Source organism: Protopterus annectens, chromosome 5.part1, assembly GCF_019279795.1.
Source record: "Protopterus annectens isolate FY-2018-M chromosome 5.part1, PAN1.0, whole genome shotgun sequence".
In the NCBI taxonomy this organism is placed as follows: Eukaryota; Metazoa; Chordata; order Ceratodontiformes; family Protopteridae; genus Protopterus; species Protopterus annectens.
The window spans coordinates 332,400,113-332,424,760 of NC_056736.1; the positions used below are offsets into that span (position 1 = coordinate 332,400,113).

General features: G+C 38.4%; 1 protein-coding gene across 1 annotated transcript in view; it reads right to left on the reverse strand.

The window, feature by feature from the left end:
* Positions 1-24,245, reverse strand: part of LOC122803158 (hemopexin-like) — a 68,941-nt gene extending 44,696 nt beyond the window's left edge. Inside the window, exons 1-3 of the mRNA XM_044072776.1 lie at positions 24,090-24,245; positions 13,347-13,408; positions 2,899-2,984 (exon numbers count right to left, since the gene is read on the reverse strand). Coding sequence (XP_043928711.1) covers positions 2,899-2,984; positions 13,347-13,408; positions 24,090-24,154 — 213 coding nt within the window. The 5' untranslated portion in view covers positions 24,155-24,245. The remainder of the gene's footprint in view (positions 1-2,898; positions 2,985-13,346; positions 13,409-24,089) is intronic.
* Between the last annotated feature and the right edge of the window lie 403 nt (positions 24,246-24,648).

Genomic DNA, 24,648 nt, shown 5'->3' on the forward strand with positions numbered 1-24,648 from the left:
GATATGCAACAGAGTATAGCTGGAGTTTTTTAAGGCGGTCAGCTTAGGGCATCTGCTTTAGGCCTGTGATTCTTTTAGTGAGGTATTTCTGTGGCCTTTCCAGTTGTTGCAGATGTCTTGAGAGGTACATACCAAACGGGGCATTGTATTCTATAATGGGTCTAATGAGAGATGAGTACAGTGGGACAATGACCTCCTTTTTCTGGATGAAAGCCCTTAGTGATGAGGTATGCCACATAGAAGGATTTCCTGACTGTTGTGGCGATGTGGTTATCGAAGGTGAGACCACTGTCCACCTGTGTCCCTAAGTCTCTTATCAAACTTTCGGTGTTTAGTGTACTGCCACCTATATGGTAATTCACGGATACATGTTTTTTCCCAAAGGGGATAACTATACATTTCTTGGCATTGAGCTTGTGCCCATGGCTCTGGCACCAAGCATCTGTTTCTGTAAGGCCCTTTTGTAGAGTATCCACATCATTTGGGGATTTAATAATGGCTCCCAGTTTGCAGCCATCTGCAAACTTTGTTATCCAGAGTCCCTTAGTGTTGGCCTGTACTTCAGAGAAGTAGATGCCAAACAAGAGTGGTCCCAGGACTGAACCCTGGGGTACTCCACTTGTCACTTGTCTGGAGCTGGATTTGGAGTCGGCTACTTTTACAGTGTGGGTTCTATCAATAAGCCAGTTAGCAGCCCATTGGGTGACGTAGGGATTAATGCCCAGCTTAGTAAGTTTATCTATGATTCCAGAGTGGGGGATGGTGTCAAAGGCCTTGGCAAGGTCTAGATATGCTGTGTGGACCACCTTCCCCTTGTCCATGGCTCTGGAGACTGATTCGAAGAAGTCAATCAAGTTCAGGAGACAAGATTGGTTTAACAGGTTGCACATTCATCTTTGATGTTGGAAAATCAGAAGACTCAAGATGCTTGAATTAATTTTTCAGCACTCACACTGCAGTATAGAGAGGATCTGCTGCCCTGAGACGCCATCCTGTGGATGAGACATAAAACTAAGGTACCAGCTGGTGGTAGCTCAGGTGGATGTATAAAATTTGGTACTTTTCCTTTAAACCCCTACCAGGCGGTTTCGCTGCCAGATCGGCGTATCTCGCCTTATTGCTCAGCGAGCTGTGCAGATCCTTTTTATTTAGTGTTCACAAATACACTTGCTACCATCATGTGTGAATTAGTAACGTGTGCCTAGGTCATTCAGTGCTGACGTACGCATGTTGTGTTGTTTCTCTTGACTTTGTCATTTACTGTAGGGGTCAGGGTTTTAACTTTAAGGCCGTTGTGTTTGTGTATAGCATTTACTGTCTGTCCTCCTTGCAAGGAGTGATGAAATATCAAGATGGTTGCTGTAAGGGTTTTTTTTTTTCAGAAAAAAAATAGCCACTGCGTTACACTTCTACGACGACACTTCTGTAATTCACGCACTCCATGTCCTACTACTGCATTAAAGATGTCCGCCAAGGAACTTTCTGTTCTTCTTAACTGTTCGCATACCTTTCAAAGCGTGTCATTATGAGTGCATGTTCATGTTTGTATTTTACATTGGAGTTTTACAGATATATCGGGATATAGCAATGAATATATTTCTTTTGGCAGCATACAACATTCTTCCATCAGTAGTCTGCATATTCAAAAGACAAGAGTATGTAAAATTAAGACAGGTAGACTTCTGTTGCAGACATCATACAAAACTGAGTGATGCTTTTTAAATGTGGGTCACTTGACAAGCAAGTGAATAACTGCAAAACCAAGAAAAGACACTGCTATCAGGTCAGACAAAATACTGGTGGGCATGTACTCTGTTCAAGATGCACGTCTGTGTAAAATAAAGGTGAGACACGCCGATCTGGCAGCGAAACTGCGTGGTAGGGGTTTAACGTAAAAGTACCTAAAATTCAAATGGCACATATTGGCGATAGTAAGGGAATTTCCCTGGAGCAATGGACAAATTTATTGTACTCAGTATAAATACTACCTCTGGTCAGCCCTCAAAACAGGCCATGCCTTGTAGGACTAACCCAAACAACAGAAGTAAATAAGTACATATTGAAGTGATTACTGCTAGGACAACTCCACTGCGGTGGTGGTGCTTCGGTAGCGTTGTCGCCTCACAGTAAGACGCTGTCTGGTTCTATTCTCAGCTAGAGCATCTTCTACGTGGAATCATGCGTGAATGGGCGTACCTTCATTGAAGGTTGTGTGTCAGGGCTGGCAACTCGGCACGTAAAAATCTACTGCCAATCATTAGCGGTCCGGAGTTCCGCTGTGGCAACCCCTAACCGGGAAAAGCCAAAAGACACAACAACTGCTAGGACAACTCCAAAGCCCTCTATAATCTGTGGGAATTCTTGTGATAGAGCAACAAATTCACAATTAACCCAGATGCTGAAATCTGTTAACTCATAAGTTAGGAGTGCAACACTAAGCCAAAGCAAGAAACCATAAAACCATAAATCCTTATATGAAGAAATCTATATTACTCAGTGTCTGGTAGGATTCAAGGTAATCTGTGTTATTTGACATGATGTAATCAGTTCCATTACACTGCTATTTGCTGTATTTTGAAGGGTGTCATAGGATCTGACTCTAATACAGGGCTATATGTTCAGACAGTATTGTACAATGTTTTTTTTTTGTATCAAAATTGAAAAAGTTCATGATTTACAGCATAAAGAAAGTCTTGTTGATAGTTAAGATCAAAACACAGCAACCCATCAGCATGTGTCTTGTGAAACTTTGTGAAACCAGCTGTGACAAATTGTTTTTAGTTTATTATTTTTACTATTCAGCTGAATAAATAAATATAATATATACATATTTACATTTTTTTTTTTTTCTCAGGAGAATTTAAGAAATTACAGCAAAATGTAAGCTACAGTAAGTCAATTACCTTTAAAAAAATTCATTACTCCATTTTCATCAAGGGTGACAGCGTCAAACCCTTCTTCATCCTCACAACGGTTTGGAGCCCCTGTGAGACACAAAAAGATGTAAAAAGGACATGCCGGCAACAAATAACTTCTAAATACATTCTAGTTTAGTATACCTTAAAAGGATCACATATTCAGTGATAATGGATTTTAGTACAGAGACTGCGGTAGCGTTGTCGCCTCACAGTAAGACATTGTCCTGTTCGATTCTCAGCTAGAGCGTCTTCTGTGTGGAGACATGCGTGAATGGACGTACATGGGCGTACCTTCGTTGAAGGTTGTGTGTCAGGGCTGGCAACTCGGCACGTAAAAATCTACTGCCAATCATTAGCGGACTGGAGTTCCGCTGTGGCGACCCCTAACTGGGAAAAGCTGAAAGACACAACAACAACAACAAGAGTTAAACTGGTGTATTGTGCTAAAAAACTGAAGTAAGGTAGGTTAGTGGAATAACTGCTGCAAAACTCAGACAGGAAATAAAGTAGCTCACTGCGTGATGGGTTACTGCCTGTATTACAATATCAAAATAATTAGGTTCAAATGCATTTGATTACTTTGTACCTGGTTACATCAGGAATGCAGGATCAATTCTGAATTCATTGTTTCGGATTTGCAGTTGCAAAGGAGGACAAAAATACAAGCTTATTCAGAATCATTAGATTTTTTGCGGAGAAAGGGAAAACTCATTGCTGAATCAATTTGTGTGATGCTGAGCTCTGACAAAAAAAATTGCACAATTTGCAAACTCGCAATAGATCCATGCAGTAGAAATAAACAGCCCAGAGAGGGGTCTGTTGAGGCAGTTAGTACCTGTTTAGTAACAAATGTCCCTTTTCAAAGGACACTGAGTAGGCAAACTGACACTGAGAAAATGAAACTCTGCTGTCCAGCAGGACTGATTAATACATTAGTATAAAATAAAAAGGCGTGGTGGCAAGAGAGTAAAAAACACACTTTTATTACCAATAAAATAAATAATTTAGGTAAGTGCTTTCGAGGTAACCCTCTTCTTTAGACCTTAATAAAAACTTCTGCAAGCATTCAGTTTAAATACAAATAACCAATAAAAACACAATGAGAATTAATGTGGCAAACCTCTTTTTCTTAAGGGATGTTTTAAAGAAACAGCGCTGTTCAGGCCAGGAGAACTATAAGCCTTAAAATCAACAATCCATCTCAACTCTATATATTCAGTTTCATTACGTAGATCTCCTTCTCTTAAGCTCTCATTAATTTTTTTGTAAAACTAAGAATTTAAAGTTGTGCTGTGTACCATAATCTGATACATGTTTAGCCAGTGCATTTGTTGATTTATTATTACGTATGTCATTCAGATGTTTCATGACCCTCTCCTTCAAAATACGATTCGTTTTACCTATATAAAATGCACTGCATGAGTTACACTTAGCAAGATAAACTATGTTCTTAGTACAACAGTCTGCGTAGAAAGAGAATTCTACTGCTTTTAAGTGTACCGGATGCACAACCATACAGGTTGACCATATATTGCAACAAATCTTGCAAGCCCTGCATGCATATGTTCCTTTGCACTGTGAAATATATCTTTCACTTGTTCTGTTGTTCTTATAACATAGCTGTTGCTTCAAATTCTTACTATTTTTAAAACTAAAGCTGGGAGTGGACCCTACAAACCTACTAATTTGAGGGTCTGTGAGTAAAATAGGCCAGTTCTTTTTAACTATCTCACAGGCCCTATTAACATAGGCCAGTTCTTTTTAACTATCTCACAGGCCCTATTAACATCACTGGAAAAAGTTAAACACAGACTATTCACCATCTCAACACATTTTCTCTCTTTATCATGTACATTTGCAGGGAGTTCTTCAGAGAAATAGGGTCTAGTTTTATTACTTTCAAGAGAGCTCACTTCTTCCATAGCCTTATCAATCTCATAAGCTTTGTAGCCCCTACTCATAAGATCTACACGCAAACTATCTAACGCCTCTTCAAGGTCTCCTCCATCAGTGTGTAATCTCTTACAACGTAATACATGATTCTTAACTAAGTACCATGTTCAATCATAGCCTCACCTCAGGCTTTGTACCTACTGAATGGCACACCGCAACGGTTATCCCACTCCACAATGGGGGAGCCACGACGGACCCCGGGAACTACCGCCCCATTAGCTTGACGAGCCTGGTCTGCAAGGCCATGGAACGTATCATCATGGAACTCATAAACAAAGACATTGGTAATCTCCAAACTCTGGACCCTACCCAGTTTGGATTTGTAAAAGGCAGATCATGTCTCCTAAACCTCAACGACTTCTTTGAAACAGTCACCAAAGCCATAGATGAGGGTAAAATGGTTCACACAGCTTATCTAGATCTCGCCAAGGCTTTCAACACCATCCCCCACTCTGGAATTATAGAATAACTCACTAAACTAGGTATAAATCCCTATGTCACAAGATGGGTTGCCAACTGGCTCACGGACAGAACCCACACTGTGAAAGTAGCGGATTCCAAATCCGACATCAGACCAGTGACAAGTGGAGTACCACAGGGTTCAGTCCCGGGTCTTCTCCTGTTTGGTATCTACTTCTCTGAAGTGCAGGCCAACACAGAAGGTCTTTGGCTAACAAAGTTTGCAGATGATTGCAAACTAGGAGCCAAAATCAAAACTCCTAATGATTTAAACAAACTACAAATGGGCCTCACTGAGACAGATACCTGGTGTCAAAGCCATGGCCTGAAGCTCAATGCCAAAAAGTGTATTGTCATCCCCTTTGGTAAAAACTCTGTATCCATGAACTACCACATAGCTGGTAGTCTACTTAATGCCAAAAATGTGATAAGAGACCTTGGGACACAGGTGGACAGTAGTCTCTCCTTTGATAATCACATCGCCACAGTGGTCAGGAAATCCTTCTACGTGGCTCATCTCATCACAAAAGGATTCTCATCCAGAAAAAAAGAGGTCATTGTTCCCCTCTACTCATCACTCATTAGACCCATTATAGAGTACAATGCCCCTTTTGGTATGTACCTCACAAGACATCTACAACAACTGGAAAGATCACAGAAATACCTCACAAAGAGTATTACTGGCCTCAAACAGATGCCGTATGCAGACTGTCTCAAAAAACTACAGCTTTACTCCATTGCATATCGCCTACTCAGGAGCAATCTCTGCCTAACATACAAAGCTATGTCAAACCCACAGCTGTTGGACATGCTCCACATAAAGAAATCCCAATCCCTCTGAGCTACACTCTCTAGGGACCTAAACCTTGTCACCACAATAAACAGAACATGCTGGAGGGATAGATTCCTGTCCCAGAGACTTCCCATACTCTGGAACAGACTACCTATCTATGTCAAACAGAGCTCCTCATTAGCACTCTTCAAGAAAAATCTTGATGATTGGATGGGAAAAGGGAACTTCACCCCAGGGATCACTTCTGTGGCTCTGCTCGAAAGGGGCACAGGAAAATAATTTTCTTGGGTGGCGAAAGCCAGGGTACATTTTTTGGCTAGGCTTGTATGGGCCCTAGGGCCGAAAGCCTAGTACCTACCTATGAACCTATGAACTATATTTCTAGTTATGTGTCTGGAGTGCATGCTGGAGTGACGAAGAATATTGTTTTTCCTACAGCTTTTTCTGTGTAACCTAGTTGAAATGTTACCCAAACATATTTTTGTTCACATTAATGTCTAAGAAATCAATCTTAGTCTGAGAGAACTGTAGAGAAAAAGAGAGTTAGGAGGTGGTACTCCCTAGAAAATTTACAAAACTCTCTAGATGTACCTCAGTACTATGCCATGTAAAAAAGATATCATCAACAAAACATTTATAAAAAGTGACATGTTGCTTAAACATGTCACAGCAAAAAAAATCTCTTTCTCCCATTGGGCCATCACAATGTTAGCATATGTATTTGCACATGCTGTACCCATAGTGACCCCCACTTTCTGGAGGAAAAACTCATTTTCAAAAAGAAATATATCATTTTCCAAAATCAAATCCAGTAGAGCACAGATCATATTGACCTTGGTGTTAGAAAAAATACTTTCCTTGGTTAAAAAGTGTCTTACATTTTCAATGACCTCATCATTGGGGATCACTGTGAATAAAGAATTCACATCTAGCATTACAAAGAATACATTGCTAATATCAGTACTATTCCTAAGACTGGGCCAAACGTACAATTGCTCCAGGAACTGTTTGCTATCTCTCAGTACAGTTTCTACAGTGTTCAATACATGTCTAAGCTATTTCTCTCTTAAGAAAAAGAGGTTTGCCACATTAATTCTCATTAAGTGTTCTTATTGGTTGTTATTTGTATTTAAACTGAATGCTTGCAGAAGTTTTTATTAAGGTCTGAAGAAGAGGGCTACCTCGAAAGCGCTTACCTAAATTATTTATTTTATTGGTAATAAAAGTGTGTTTTTTACTCTCTAGCCACCAAGCCTTTTTATTTTATACTATTTATATTTTTTGGGTTTGTTGGTTCCACCACTTTCTTCTTGTTTTATCCTGATTAATGCATTGTTTCCTCATTCTTATTTGAACATTACATGCTATTACAGAATGTGTAGGGTCTTCAGATATATTGATTGTATGATCTCCTGGATCTTAGCATCCTAGAGACAAAGCAAACCCTTTTTCTGACTATTTTAATGAGTGTTTAACGTTGAAGTAAGAATAGGGGGAGGTGGGGGCAAACCCACATGTGGGGTGCAGATGTCGAAATGCTTTTTACACAGCTTCATTGTTGTAATTAAGCTCACTAATCTCTGCATACATGTATTTAGATCATTAGGATACTTGAGTTAATAGTTTTATGAAATTACAGTCATGTAGTTGTGCCTAGAGCTACCATCAGACCTTGTAGGCCTTCTTAAAAACTAGGCATACATCTAGGTTCCTAGGTTGGTACTAGGGTATTGGACTTAGGGCCTATGCAAGCCTAGCCATAACAATTCCCTGGATATTTCTTCCCACAATATTTACTTCTCTGGGCCCCAGTCTAGCAGGGCGACTGACATGATCCCCGGGGTGAATTTCCTATCTCCCATCCAATCATCAAGGTTCCTTTTGAAGAGGGCCAATGAGGCACTCTGCTTGACATGTATGGGCAGTCTATTCCAGAGTATGGGGAGTCTCTGGGTCAGAAACCTATTCCTCCATCATGTTTTGTTCATTGTGATGACAAAGTTTAGATCCCTGGAGCATGTGGCTCTGAGAGATTGGGATTTCTTTAAGTGGAGCATGTCCAACAGCTCAGGGTTTGACATGGCCTTGTATGTTAAGTAGAGATCGCCTCTGAGTAGACAATATGCCACAGAGTATAGCTGGAGTTTTTTTAGACAATCAGCATATGGCATCTGCTTTAGGCCTGTGATTCTTTTAGTGAGGTATTTCTGTGGCCTTTCCAGCTGTTGCAGATGTCTTGTGAAGTACATACCAAACGGGGCATTATACTCTATAATGGGTCTAAATGAGGGATGAGTACAGTGGGACAATGACCTCCTTTTTTTCTGGATGAAAAGCCCTTAGTGATGAGGTGTGACACGTAGAAGGATTTCTTGACTGTTGTGGCAATGTGGTTATCGAAAGTGAGACCACTGTCCACCTGTGTCCCTAAGTCTCTCATCACACTTTCGATGTTTAGTGTCCTGCCACCTATGTGGTAATTCATGGGTACATGTTTTTTTCCAAAGGGGATAACTATACATTTCTTGGCATTAAGCTTGAGCCCATGGCTCTGGCACCAGGCATCTGTTTCTGTAAGGCCCTTTTGTAGAATATCAACATCATTTGGGGATTCAACAATGGCTCCCAGTTTGCAGTCATCTGCAAACTTTGTTAGCCAGAGTCCTTTAGTGTCGGCCTGTACTTCAGAGAAGTAGATGCCAAACAAGAGTGGCCTCAGGACTGAACCCTGAGGTACTCCACTTGCCACTTGTCTGGAGCTGGATTTGGAGTCGGCTACTTTTAGTCTGGGTTCTGTCAGTAAGCCAGTTGGCAACCCATTGAGTGACGTAGGGATTTATGCCCAGCTTAGTAAGTTTATCTATGATTCCAGAGTGGGGGATGGTGTCGAAGGCCTTGGCGAGGTCCAGATAGGCTGTGTGGACCACCTTACCATTGTCCACAGCTCTGGAGACTGATTCGAAGAAGTCAGATTCAGGAGACAAGATCGTCCCTTCACAAACCCCAACTGGGTGGGGTCCAGTGTTTGAAGGTTGCCAATGTCTTTGTTTATAAGTTCCATGATAATGCGTTCCATGCCCTTGCAGATCAGGCTTGTCAGACTGATGGGACGGTAGTTCCCGGGATCCAAGGTGGATCCTCCCTTGTGGAGCGGGATAACTGTGGCTGTGCACCACTCAGTGGGCACGAAGCCTTCACTGCACTAATCTTAAATTTAATTCTCTCTTTGAGGACATTAGGAGGCAATATTTTATAATTAATTTTAAAATGAAATCAATGCTTATTTCCCGTAGCACTGTGTTTACTTGCACTTGAATGATTTCATGTTTTTATTTTAGACTATAACTATTAATGCTGTGATTTCAGGGCTACCCAGTTCATAACATACACTGTATGTGCAATGTTTTTAGTGGGCAGCTCTGTAGAATTAATGTACTAAGTATAATGGTATGGAAGCTCCGCTCATCCTTATTTACTGATCACTACTTGCATTAGAGTCCTTCCTGCAATATTATACTTTGTAAAACCACGTTTGTTTGTTTGGTTGGATGGTTGTTGCGTTATTTATTTATGTTTACTGGCGTAGAGCACGGATTCCTCTGGACCTTTTTCAGACTCATCTCAGGAACATTATCTGGTCTTGATCAGAGGTGCACAATATGCATATAGAAACTGGGAAAATCAGACTCTCATCTACAGTAAGCAGTCTGTTAACAGCTCATAAGCTATCCACTAACTTGACAGTTTGTAACATTTCATGTCTAAATGGGGTTGCAGCTGAAATATGTAGCTGGTAAGCATATAAACATAAATGAGCCATGAAAATGTCTAATGCTTATTAGGCACAAGTGCCTCTTCTTCAGGGGAGAACTAGTAGTGTAATCTTGGTTAACTAACTTAGTAAGGGACGGGTATAATGCTTATTAACTCTGTGGGAATCAAACTCTGTTCAGCTATCTATAAGCCATTTGAAATGTGCTGTTCTGTATCTCATATGGAGCTTGTTGCCTTAATCTGTTATGCTGCTTTGCTTTTAAATAAATGAGTAATAATAAATATCAGATGGTAGCTGAGCTCTGAGGCACAAAAGGATAAGGTCGACTGTGAATCAAATGATTCAAGTTTGACTAGCAGATTGGGCACTGGGAGAGCCAGGCTGAAGAAGGTGGGAGTGAGTGGCAAATGTCAGATCACCCATCCTTGGGGAGAGACAGGTAGTTTCCCATTAGCTGATCACCACCATGCAAATAGAGGTTTGTCCTGCACTAAAATGGCCAGGACCAAAAATATGAGGTTAGCTTTCACTAAAATGTATGTAGAAGCAAACGTGTACAGGGTGGGCTGTAAGAGGCTGAAATCAACCACCATGATAGGGTTTGTGCCACATTAGACATGCCCTTATTGCAATAATGCTGGCAAGTGTACAGACCACCTCCATGACTACCTGCATGATGGCCTCTTCAAAAGGAGGCTTAATGGTCAGAAGATATGGAGGTAAAGTGAATCTAGAGGGGAAAAAATACATTTATTTTTAATTTTACTTGTTTATTGACAAATTAAGCCCACTGGATGCAATTATTCCTTTTCAGGGGTGACCCAGGAGCATTGACAGGTTAAGTGATACAGTAGGTAAGTAAAGTAGGAATTAAGCCTTGAACCCTTAGCACAAAAAGCAGCTCAGGCAGAAAGAATTTATTTATTTATTTTAAATTTGATGACCGGGGAAGTCCACTGGGCCAAGAAGAGCCCATTTTAAGTGGAGGCCCAGGGAGAAAAGCTCCACAATAATTGCAGGTTACATTTCACATGTTACAAAAGGACATAGTTCATACAGCTAATTAAACATTTACAGATAAGCTCCATGATATTTGCAGTTGGCTTGTCACAATGTTACAAAATTGAAAAGACATAATTCAATACAGAAATTTCAACATTTACATAAAGTGAATATTTTTGTTATAAGCTCAATTGTAGGTTTAACATTTCAAAATATATAGCTACTAGCATTTGTAGGTTAGGAAAATATGCATGGGGAGGGTAATAGTATATTTGAGACTGCAGAGTATAGTGCAATAGATACTAGAGAGAAAATTTTGTTTTTAGTAGGGGAGGGATAATTTTAGAAAATATGTGAATTAATTTCCATTGTCTTTGCACATTTTGGACTTTAAAAGTTTTCCAAGTAGATAAGTGACTTATTATGCCACTCCCCCACTTTTTCTTTTTAACTACCGAAGTCCAATTATTTCTATTCAAACAGGTACCCTTAATCTTTATGAAGTTCTTGTTAGATGTGCAGTCCAGATATTGCATGCTGGTCCTTGCAGTTTGTAACACTGTTGTATCATATATCATCGATCAGGCTGAATTGTAGTTGTATTCTTTCTCCACTATTATTACTTCCTTTGTGGATGCATATGTATGAGAATTTATTGATCCACATTTGTATGTGAATTGTGAGGATGGGGAATGCCATGTCCAAATACTGTACTCTTGTCTTTTATTCAAACAAGGGCATATGTTCTTGAGCAAAGATTAAGGTAGGGATACTACATCCACATTTTCAGTACCTGATCAGTTACAGTATTCAATAACTGAACACTGAAATGGCTTCTTGATCTTAAGCTTCTGCCCTCCCTCAGTAACAACCAAGCAGGAATTAATAGTACCTGGTATGGACAAATCTTTTAAACTGGTGTGGGTGGATGTTGTGCTGTGATCATTTTCTGTCTGCACCACATATATTTTCTGTATTTTCATAGATTGAGAGGTTCATAGGTATATGCTAGGCTAACAACCACCAGAGTCTTTATAAGCCTAGCCATGAAGTCCCTATGTATCATGGGTATTGATTAAGAGGGGGTTAGAAAATTTCTAGAAGTTATGTGGAGGGGGTATGTTAGTTTGGACATTACTATCTGCCTCTGCCTATCAGAGACATGGAGGCCAGACCCGAGGTCAATTTCTGATTTCCTATCCATTGGTCAAGGTTACACTTAAACAGGGTAAGGGAAAGACTTTGCATCAGTGGAAGGGGAGCCCGTTCTACAACATGGAGATTCTCTGAGACATATATCTGTCTCACCAACATGTCTTATTTATGTCACACGAAAAATTTAAATCCTTGAATCTAGTGGTTCTGATGCTGTTCATTTTTTATTAAGTTTGTTCTAAAAAAAATTAAAAAAAATATTAAAATATTAAGATCATTTATCCTAACACATTCTATCCGCATAACAGAATCTTACAACCAGAGGGTATGCACACACTTCCACCTTTCTTGAGCCTATCTCTCTAGGTTTTTCAATTTAAGAATACACAGGATAGAATATACTTCATTCACTCCTGGACAATGGCAGGCTTCTGTAATATAAATGGAATAAGTGAGTATGTTAATTATAAATTTTAGGCTTAATATTTTAACATGAGGATATTTAAGGTATTATTCGTAAATTATTTGAATAAATGCACAGTTAATAATATGTGGATGTTCTAGGGAAGGGTGTTTTTAAATGGAGGTGTGTGTTAAGTTTCACATGACTAATATTTTTTTTATTTAAACTTTGCATTTGTAGATGTCTGTTATCTGAAGAAGTCTCCCTATAAGAAGAGACGAAAAGCGCTTAATAAAATGGACCTTATATTTCATTTGTGGCTGACCAGTGAAGTGATTTTCTAGCTTTCTTATCCAGTTTGTGTTTTTTTCGGCTTTTTTGGTGTTTACATGTGTGTAGAATAAATTATTGTCAAATATTGTCCCATCAACTTTCTGTTGTACTGTTACAACACTGAGATAGCAAGTAATATACATATATATCTATCTGTGTGTGTGTGTGTGTGTGTGTGTGTGTGTGTGTGTGTGTGTGTGTGTGTGTGTGTGTGTGTGTGTGTGTGTGTTTAGAGAGAGATTATTTTGTTTTGCTGCTCTGCACTGAGAACAACACATATTTGCATGTCCAGTCAACATGTAGTACATAATCAGTAGTTGTGATAAATGCTTTTGATATGTTTTTTTCACAGATTTCTTCTTTCTTTTCACAGATATCTTCTAATAATTAATACCAGAACACACTGCATGCATGTTAAAATATGTAAGGTCTCTCTTGAGTGGTCTGTACTCACACTGTATGCTGCGTATCATTTTATTGGACTGCATGGGAAGGATAAGTAATAACAAGAACATGGATGAAACAGGGAAATGCACATACGCACTGTATACTCACCAAGTGGCTCTATCCCTTGGTACATCTCTGAATCTTCACCATCATTAATATGGGATTGTTGTCTAGTAAGGGAAAGAGGCAGAGAATGAGGGCACATGTGAGAAACAGGTGAAACAACATCTCTGAAAATGCTCCTCATGACCTTACGAGGTATGTGTGGATACAAATATTTCTCTTTTTAATCTTCATGTAGAACAACTCTAAACCCAGCATAATGATGCTTTTCTAATAGCTTACATATTATTTATTTTTTTATTTGATATCTAGGCAAATAGATTTTTAAAAAGACTCTTTTCTGCCATGACTTAACTCAGAAGTAAGGAGCACCCACAGAGATACAGTAAGGAGCACCCACAGAGATACAGTAAGTAATTCAAAGAATTCATACATGTCTATGAGAAAAGGTTATATGAGCAAGTACACTATTGTAATTCCTACAGAAATTATGCTTGCGGACTTGTATGACACATGCATATCTACTACAACTTATCACATATGTTGCAAGCAGACTAATATGTAGATAACAGTTCACAGTTTTGTTTTTTTGGGACAATACCCAGTATTCTCTCTGTGTTTATATCATATGCAAATAAGTTTACAGGGAAAAAAGTATTTAAAATCAGAATTGTGTGCTACAGAATTAATCAGCTGCTATAAGTAATTAAGTGGTAACTATCTCAGTAAATCTGAGGAGGGACTTTTAGTAAGGACAACTTATATCTGTTCAGTTCAGTCACAAAGCTTTAAACAAGTCTCACATATTCTTTTTTTGCTATATCATTTAGTCTTCTGGTGGATTTTCATCTAGTTCGTATGTATAGTTGAATAAGGCATTATATATTTTAATTAAATGATGTTTAGTAATTTTGAGTCAATGAATCACATAGGAAAGCAACTAATTTGAACCCATAACCGTGATGGAAAAAATCAGTAAAAGCAATGTTTTGAGGCAAAACTCAGGTTATTGTCTTTGAGTAGGTGAGTGAGACGGCAGAGATGAAAAGATAATTATGTAATTATATGATATACTTTTAGAAGACATCATAGTTGAAGCTGGGCAAATGACCATGTCTCTAAACCTATGTAATCAAACCAGCTTTGTATATCAAAATGTGTATGACGACTTCATATAATGTAATTGTAAAATCAAGACACATAATTGTGCAACAGTGACTGCAGTGCAGGGGTCTAAATTAAAATGTGATGATGTCATTGAAGCTGTGACTATCAAGCTCAACAGAGAGCACCTTGATGCCTTCTCATGACATAACACAAAGTCTCCAACTTAAACTGTAGATTAAAAACAATGCTCCCAACACACCTGCCCATGTTTGTACTTGTTTCCTTGTCAGCTACATTATGCAGTATAACTGAGGAAGTGTGTGATTCTAGTTGACATGGCACAGAGTAAAGGCAAAATGTTGTTGGTTCTTTGGAAGGAAGGAGTATTAATAATCCAATTTACTTGCTTAGAGGTCATATGTTAAGTAACTTTGCAGTAGTAACAAAGCCCGATGTCATAGCTCACAGGCTAATGCTTTAATATTCAGGCTGTGTTTTTCCTTATGAACTGACACAGCTTGCATTTAAAAAGCAGTAACTATCATGTTATACCATTCTGTCTTTTGGTGCTTCCAGTTTGCTTTCTGAATGGCCTTCTAGGTCTAGACATGCAACGTTCACAAGTTACTTGTCCACTTACTCAATGTTTTCTGCAGGGCAATTTCTGAGGGGATATACATAGGGCCTCCAAAAGCTCAGATTGTTCAATCATACCAAAAAGAGGAAAATAAATACTATATATTTATTTTTTATTCCATTTTGACACTGGGGATGCACAAGCCATTGTATTTCTTTGTGCCGGTCCCAAGCCCGGATAAATGGGGAGGGTTGCGTCAGGAAGGGGATCCGGCGTAAAACTTCGCCAAATCATTTCATGCAGACACCAATAAACATTTTTATACTGGATCGGTCAAGGCCTGGGTTAACAACGACCACCGCCAGTACTGTTAGCCTACAGGGTGCTGGTGGAAATTGGGCTACTGTTGGCCAAAGGAGGAGAAGAGGCAGAAGACATGGCCGAAGGCAGGAAGAGAGGAGAAAGGCTAGGACTGTGGTAGTGAGGGTCGGAACTTTGAATGTTGGCAGTATGACTGGTATAGGGAGAGAGCTAGCTGATATGATGGACAGAAGGAAGGTTGGTATATTGTGTGTGCAAGAGACCAGATGGAAGGGGAGTAAGGCTAGGTGTATCGGAAGTGGGTTCAAATTGTTTTATCATGGTGTGGATGGGAGGAGAAATGGCGTAGGAGTTATTCTGAAGGAACAGTATGCTAAGAGTGTTTTGGAGGTGAAAAGAGTGTCGAATAGAGTGATGTTTATGAAGCTGGAAATTGATGTTGTAATGATGAATGTTATTTGTGCATATGCTCCACAAGTTGGGTGTGCAATGGATGAGAAAGAAAAATTTTGGAGTGAATTGGATGAAGTGGTGATGACTGTACCCAAGGGTGAGAGAGTGGTGATTGGAGCAGATTTCAATGGGCATGTTGGTGAAGGGAACAGAGGGGATGAGGAAGTGATGTGTAGGTATGGTGTTAAACAAAAGAATGCAGAAGGTCAGATGGTAGTGAATTTTGCAAAAAAGATGGACATGGCTGTGGTGAATACGTATTTTCACAAGAGGGAGGAGCATAGGGTGACATACAAGAGTGGAGAAAGATGCACACAGGTGGATTATATCTTATGTAGGAGGGCCAGTTTGAAGGAGATTGGAGACTGTAAAGTGGTGACTGGAGAATGTGTAGTTAGGCAGCATAGGATGGTGGTTTGTAGGATGACGTTGGTGATCAAGAAGAGGAGGAGGCGTGTGAGGGCAGTACCAAGGATCAAATGGTGGAAATTGAAAAAGGGTAATTGTGAGTTGGAGTTCAGGGATGAGTTAAGGCAGGCACTGGGTGGCAGTGAAGAGTTACCAAATAGCTGGGTAACTACAGCAGAGCTAGTAAGGGAGACGGCTAGAAAGGTGCTTAGTATCCCATCTGGACAGAGGAAGGATGACAAGGAGACATGGTGATGGAATGAGAAAGTACAGGAGAGTATACAGAGAAAGAGGTTGACAAAGAAGAAGGAGTGGGATTGTCAGAGAGATGAAGAAAGTAGACAGGACTTTAAGGAGATGAGGTGCATGGCAAAGAGAGAGGTGGCAAAGGCTAAGGATAAGGCATATGAAGAGTTGTATGAAAGGTTGGACACTAAGGAGGGAGAAAAGGACCTGTACCGATTGGCTAGACAGAGGGACCGAGCTAGGAAAGATGTGCAGCAGGTAAAGGTGATAAAGGATAATGAGGGAAACATATTCACAAGTGAGGAGAGTGTGTTGAGGAGATGGAAAGAGTACTTTGAGGGATTGATGAATGAAGAGAATGAGAGGGAGAGAAGGTTGGATGATGTAGGGATAGTGAATCATGAAGTACAATGGATTAGCAAGGAGGAAGTAAGGACAGCTATGAAGAGAATGAAGAATGGAAAGGCTGTTGGTCCAGATGACATACCTGTGGAAGCATGGAGGTGTTTAGGTGAAATGGCAGTAGAGAGTTTTTAACCAGATTATTTAATGAAATCTTGGAAAGTGAGAGGATGCCTGAGGAATGGAGAAAAAGTGTTTTGGTATCGATTTTTAAGAATAAGGGTGATGTGCAGAGCTGTAGTAACTACAGAGGGATTAAATTGATCAGTCACAGCATGAAGTTATGGGAAAGAGTAGTGGAAGCAAGGTTAAGAAGGGACATGATGATTAGTGATCAGCAGTATGGTTTCATGCTGGGAAAGAGCACTACAGATGTGATCTTTGCTCTGAGAGTGTTGCTGGAGAGGTACAGAGAATGTCAGAAGGAGTTGCATTGAGTTTTTGTAGACTTAGAGAAAGCATATGACAGGGTGCCTAGAGAGGAGTTGTGGTATTGTATGAGGAAGTCAGGAATTTCAGAAAAGTATGTAAGAGTGGTACAGCATATGTACAAGGGTAGTGTGACAGTGGTGAGGTCTGCGGTGGGAGTGACGGATGCGTTTAAGGTGGAGGTGGGGTTACATCAAGGATCAGCTCTGAGCCCTTTCTTATTTGCAATGGTGATGAACAGGTTGACAGACGAGATCAGACAGGAGTCCCCACTGACTATGATGGTTGCAGATGACATTGTGATCTGTAGTGAGAGTAGGGAACAGGTGAAGGAGACCCTGGAGATATGGAGATATGTTCTAGAGAGAAGAGGAATGAAGGTCAGCAGGACTAAGACAGAATATATGTGTGTGAATGAGAGGGAGGATAGAGGAATGGTGAGGATGCAAGGAGGTGGCGAAGGTGGATGAGTTTAAATACTTGGGGTCAATAGTTCAGAGTAACGGTGAGTGTGGAAGATAGGTGAAGAAGAGAGTACAGGCAGGATGGAGTGGGTGGAGAAGAGTGTCAGGAGTGATTTGTGACAGACGAGTACCTGTAAGAGTGAAAGGGAAGGTCTACAAGAGGGTAGTGAGACAAGCTATGTTATATGGGTTGGAGACAGTGACATTGACAAAAAGGCAGGAGTCTGAGCTGGATGTGGCAGAATTAAAGATGTTAAGATTTGCCCTGGGTGTGACAAGGGTGGACAGGATTAGGAATAAGTATATTAGAGGATCAGCCCAGGTTGGAAGGTTTGGAGACAAAGCCAGAGAGGCACAATTACATTGGTTTGGACATGTGCTGAGGAGGGATGCTGAGTATATTGGGGAAAAGATGCTAAGGATGAAGCTACCAGGTAACAGGAAAAGAGGAAGGCCTAAGATAAGGTTTATGGATGTGGTGAGAGAGGACATGCAGGTGGTTGGTGTGACAGAGCAAGATGCAGAGGACATGAAGAAATGGAAACGGGTGATCTGCTGTGGCGACCCCTAACGGGAACAGCTGAAGGAAGATAATGATGATGATTTTGACACACATTTAAGGATTAAATTATGGGGGTGGACAGATGTGCAGTACATTCCATAATTATGTCTAATGAAGTACTACATTTTTACAAAGTAAGATTGTTAGATAATTTATTTTCAATTATTTATTTAGTTATTTATTTGCTTGTGTTGGTGAAAGAGCTGAATCAGCTGCTCCACGTCTAGACAGATGTGGAATGGTCATACTTACAGACAAATGTATTAGTTTGTATGTCTGTTGTCTAGTTAATGAGTGTAAGACATACAGTGATGGCAGAAAGCTTCTGGTCACTATAAAGTGTGTTCAGTCATTATGTGTCTGGTACAGTTAGTAATTAAGGGCTGGTTTGGGTGAATTACTAGCTAGAATATTAGACTAGTTACTGCTCTTATAAATCAGTAGTATTATCTGACAGCCTAGAAAGTACAGAAGAGTCAATAAATCAGTGCTTGGTGATGACACAAAGTGAGCATATCACTGGAATCCGTAAAAACAAATGTAATATACTGCATGTTCTGTATGTACTGAATGGGTGTAACAGAGTGGTAGTGACATTCTGCAATAAGCATGCTACAGTGTGGTACAGGTGAATACGGACTGTGAATCTCTGACAGAACCAGAAGCAAAAGGTTTTTAATTTACATTTGGTAGGCAGCCTTGTGATTGCATTAGGTAGCAAGACTGGTAGTTTATTACTTAGATCACAGATTCCTAGCTGAATATCTATGGATGCAGTTTCTGTGATAGTTAATGCTCAGATATGAAAAGACATTTTTAGTTTATCTTGATATTGTTTATTTCAAAGAGCTGACTATCCGAGAAAGCAGTTTGTGTAGTTATATTATATTTTCATAGCAGACAAGAGGCTTGAAGACATAGCTATCTGTATAAAATGTGCAGTGCTGTGTGCAGTTACTGATAGTCACACACTACAGATTGTTTTAGTAGTAATTATGCATGGTCCACCCTTCCTCACTTTCTTGCACACTTTAATATACAGTTATGTGCATGAGTTTTACTATTTCTGCTTTGTTTTCAGCAGTTCTAGGCCGGCAGATCTGTACCCTCAAAATGCATTCCTGTTTTTCTTTCTTTTGTATTGGAAAAATTCTCCAATTTGCCATGATGAACAAATAGACCCTCAAAAGCAGTAGTTTTCTGTATTCGTAGCTTCAAGATTACAGACTGTGGAAGGCCTGCTGCTATAGCTTAGCTGACTGATAGTGCCAGAGATATTTGTTTTACCCAGACTTTCATAGGGCATTGACAATCTGGCTACTGTCACATGTTTCCAGAATATATACTTTAGGAAGACTTTTGGCACAACTGTATATACATGAAACTAAATGGAACTCTACAAATATAAAACTATGTTCCTATAAAGTCAGTTCTAATAATTGAAACTAATATTCATTGTATTGAACAGTTGTGTTTTCTGATAGACACTTGTGCATTAATAACCACAGCGTGAGGAACAGTGCGAGAAAACAAACTAATAACCAGCAGACCACACTGACAGCCAACAAAATAAAATAAAGCAACTGTTTATTTGACAAATAATCCAACATGAAACGCTTAACGAATCACCATGTTTTTCGTCTTCTATACAAACAGACTTCATCAGATAAACGTACATAATTAACTCAACATTTTTATATGCTGACAAACGTTTGAATTAACCAATAGTGGTTGGAACACCATCTCATAAATATGTATGCATAAAATAAAATAATGTTTGCATATGTGTGTATATATATATATATATATATATATATATATATATATATATATATATATTTATGTATATATACATAGGCATATGAACATTATATCATAAAACTTGACAAAGCTGTATTCTTCATGACAATACTCCCACCCAGTGGTCAAATTGAAAATTACAAAGAATAATATAAAAAATAATATAAAACTATGTAAAACACTATTTCCAAAAAACTGAATGAACGAATAGGGTAGTATTCTAGTGGGAGAATACAGCTTTGTCAAATTTTATGATATAATGTTCGTATATATATATATATATATATATATATATATATATATATATATATATATATGCAAACATTATTTTATAACATTCAGCTTGATTTATACATTTCATGTATCAGTTTTCACAATTTTGAACTTTATTATACACAATAGATTTTTAAAGTTCAAATACTTTTGGTAAAAAAAGTTTTGGTGAAAAGGTTTAAAGTGGATGGATTTATGCATACATATTTATGAGATAAATGTTGAGTTAATTATGTGTCTGATGAAGCACTTGTGCATTAATAACATAAGGTCCTTTTTTTTTCTTTTCTTTTGAGCAGAACAAAATATCATGCAGACATGAAAAGCCATGTCATACAATAAAAAATGTGAGAAGTATCAGCCGGTTAGGAATCTCTGTGCCCCGAACCTTCTCCTACCTAATATACATCACTGGGTATATTGCATGTGCATACTTTGAAAAATAACACCTACATTCTACATTAAAATGAGGCATTGCAGACATGTATAGACCATGCTAATCCATCAGGTTTTGCTTTTAGATTTTGTCAGCATGAAGAAACTCATAGTACCAGTAGATTGCAGGTGCTCAGAAGAGCACACTTTGCTAATATAAAAAACTGAAGCAATACTAATGCCATGAACTTTAAGCATACCCTGATTTAGGAATGGGGTCTACCTCTGTTGAAGCCCAAAACAAAAATAGGCAGCAAGCTGTAGAATTCCAACCAGTTTATTGTTAGTGCTTTTGTTCAGAAAATACATGAACTTCTTCAGACAAAGAAACCCAGAGTCCTCAGTTAAAATAAAACTATCAATTAAGATGAGATAATTATAAAACCAATTAACATAACTTAAGAAATTTAAAGAGCCAGTGTTATACAAGATAAAATGTATATGTGAATAAATATAAATGCTTTTTTTTTTAAATCAGCAACAATTTTAAAACCACAACACATCAGTCTTATTACTTAATTTTATTATGTGTATAAGTTAATCTAAATGCTGTTAAATACTGGATAACTTAAACAGCTCAAACAAGTGGAAATATAAAATTTGTATGAATGTATAAAGATAAACATGTATAAATAAATATTTATAAATTCATTCAACTAATAGAAAAGTTGGTATACAACCAAATTTCATCTTTGAAGAGGTTTCAGTTTCAAAATATATTTTATTGAGCAGTATTCATTAAGCCCTGTTGGAACATGTGCATATGTTTTAATTTGCCAAACAAGTTCCTATTCTTCAAGTTTTATTTCCCCGGGCCCACCTCTAATGTTCCTAACTATTTGTTGTAATATTGTAAACTGGAATTTATGTGTGGGGTGTTCTAAAGTGTGTCTAGCCAAAGCATTTGTGGTATTACCCCTACTAATTTGGTATTGGTGTTCATAAATTCTCTGATTAAACATTCTTTCAGTTTTACCAATATAGTAGCTTTGGCAATATTGGCATAAAGCAGCATATACTATTCCTGCTGTTTCACAGTTAAATTTTCCATTAATGTTGTAAATGTTATTATGTATGCAAACTTTATTAGTTACCATAATGTGCTTGCACTGCTGACGTCTCCCACAGTTTCTCATCCCCGTGATTGGAGCATTTTTGACTGTTCCTTTCCAATAAATCTTTAAAATGTAGGCCTCTTCTATAGGTAATATGTGGTCTATCTCCCAATTTCATATTAATAGCACTGTCTTCTGATATTATAGCCCAATTTTTATTCATAATATTGTTAATAGCATGTGCATTAATAGAGAAATTAGTAAGAAAGCTTATTCTACCATTATAATTCCTAATACAATTCTCCCTATGCGCATCAGGGGGAGTATCACCTATTGTTTCCCCATAACCCCTGCATAGAATTGGTTTAAAATGGCCAGTACTCCTTTTAGTAGCAACTTCAAACAATTGTGCATGAATGTTACTATTTCAGCTTTGTATTCAGCAGTTCTAGGCTAGCAGATCTGTACCCTCAAAATGCATTCCTGTTTTTTCTTTCTTTTGTATTGGAAAAATTCTCCAATTTGCCATTATCAACAAGTAGACCCTCAAAAGCAGTCACTTATCTGTATTCTTAGCTTCACGATTACAGACTGTGGAAGGCCTGCTGCTATAGCTTAGCTGACTGATAGTGCCAGAGATATTTGTTTTACCCAGACTTTCATAGGGCATCAACAATCTTGCTACTGTCACATGTTTCCAGAATATATACTTTAGGAAGACTTTTGGCACAACTGTATATACATATGAAACTAAATGGAACTCTACAAATATAAAACTATGTTCCTATGAAGTCAGTTCTAATATGTGAATCTAATACTCATTGTATTTGAACAGTTGCATTTTGACAAGTTACGGATGTGTTTTCTGATAGACACTCATGCATTAATAACATACGGTCCTTTTTTTTCTTTTCTTTTGAGCAGAACAAAATATCATGCAGACATGAAAAGCCATGTCATACAATAAAAAATGTGAGAAGTATCAGCCGGTTAGGAATCTCTGTGCCCCGAACCTTCTCCTACCTAATATACATCACTGGGTATATTGCATGTGCATACTTTGAAAAATAACACCTACATTCTACATTAAAATGAGGCATTGCAGACATGTATAGACCACACTAATCCATCAGGTTTTGCTTTTAGATTTTTGCAGCATCAAGAAACTCATAGTGCCAGTAGATTGCAGGTGCTCAGAAGAGCACAGTTTGCTAATATAAAAAACTGAAGCAATACTAATGCCATGAACTTTAAACATACCCTGATTTAGAAATGGGATCTACCTCTGTTGAAGCCCAAAATATTTAGAGAAATTAACTGCACTCACATGGGATAACCCAATACCAATTGCTGAGAAAATAAATGCAAGAAAACCAGCTATAGTAGTTCAAGAAAAAAAAGACAAAAGTCGCATTAATCATTGAAACTGCTTAACTTAGTGACTATAGTGTCTTAAATACTTGGAGAAACAAAGTCATAAAATACTAGGATTTGCAAACAAAACTGAGAGCAATGTGGAAGAAAGATACCTGGATAGTTCCAATATTAGTAGGAGCAACAGGTCTAATAAAAAAATGCAATCATTTTTTTTTAAGAAACAGAATGAAAAGATAATTGCCTGGGTATTTATAAGATTTTTCTTTGTAATGACCTTCCTTCCAGCTGTTCAGAGCAGTGTAATGTGGAAGTTAGGGCAGAGTGCCAGATGGCACATATGTAGTGTCAGGAAACTGACTAATTACTGACTGTTATCAAAAGATTACAGTCAGAAGTTGTAACATGGGCATCCTTAAGGAAGGTTAAGCAAATGTACTATAATGGTAGGCTAACTACTTAAATTTAGAGCTGTGCAAACACACACTCACACTTATGAATATCAGTATGTTGGTGTTTGTGGTTGTAGAAACAGTATTTTTCACATACTCTAATCATACTTTGCAAATGAAAATGCAAAATAACATGCAAAATATAGAAGAGCACATACTTGGCAAATCACAGTCCATAAGCATGCATGCACACACACACACACACACACACACACACACACACACACACACACACACACACACACACACACACACACACACACAGAAATAAAATGCAAACCTATCTACTTTTATATGCTAAGGTGCTATGCATATATACTGCATCTGCTTGTGTACTGAATACTGTTATTTTTCATTTCGCTCTGAGACACAGAATGATGAGTTGCATAATGTTACCTGAAAAGTAGTATACAGAATGCAGGGTACTTACAGAGATAAAGGAAAAGCCAGTCCCAGAATGCAACACAGAAACAGGGCTTGCAGGCTGCAACTCATTGTGGTTTCGTTTCACCTGTTGTTTTCTCTTCTGTCAGTAGACTGCAGGCTGAAGTTATTATATGGTGTCTAAACTCACTGAATCTCCTGCCATTTTATACAGGAGAGAGAAATTTTCAAAACATCGCTTTCCAGAATGATTACGCAAATGGGAAAGTTATACTCTGTACTCCCCCTCATCACAAACTTAAAATGTCCTTGAAATGTTTCAATAATATTTTTACAGTTGTCTAATCATATCTACTGTCCATCTAGTGTACCATACTGGAAAGTAAATTATGCCCAGAATTTCCGTTCTGAAAGGTCTTTTCAGGTTAGATCACCAGACACCACTACATGCATTGTTTTTTTTTTAATTTCCAGCAATGGTCTGTTTCTGTGTTCTAGATTACCTTGCTATAAATTATATAAAACTAGGATGCACATGTACACACAAATACATGCACACACATGCATTCACACAAAAAAGTTGGCAGTTGTGTTTTGATTTGTCA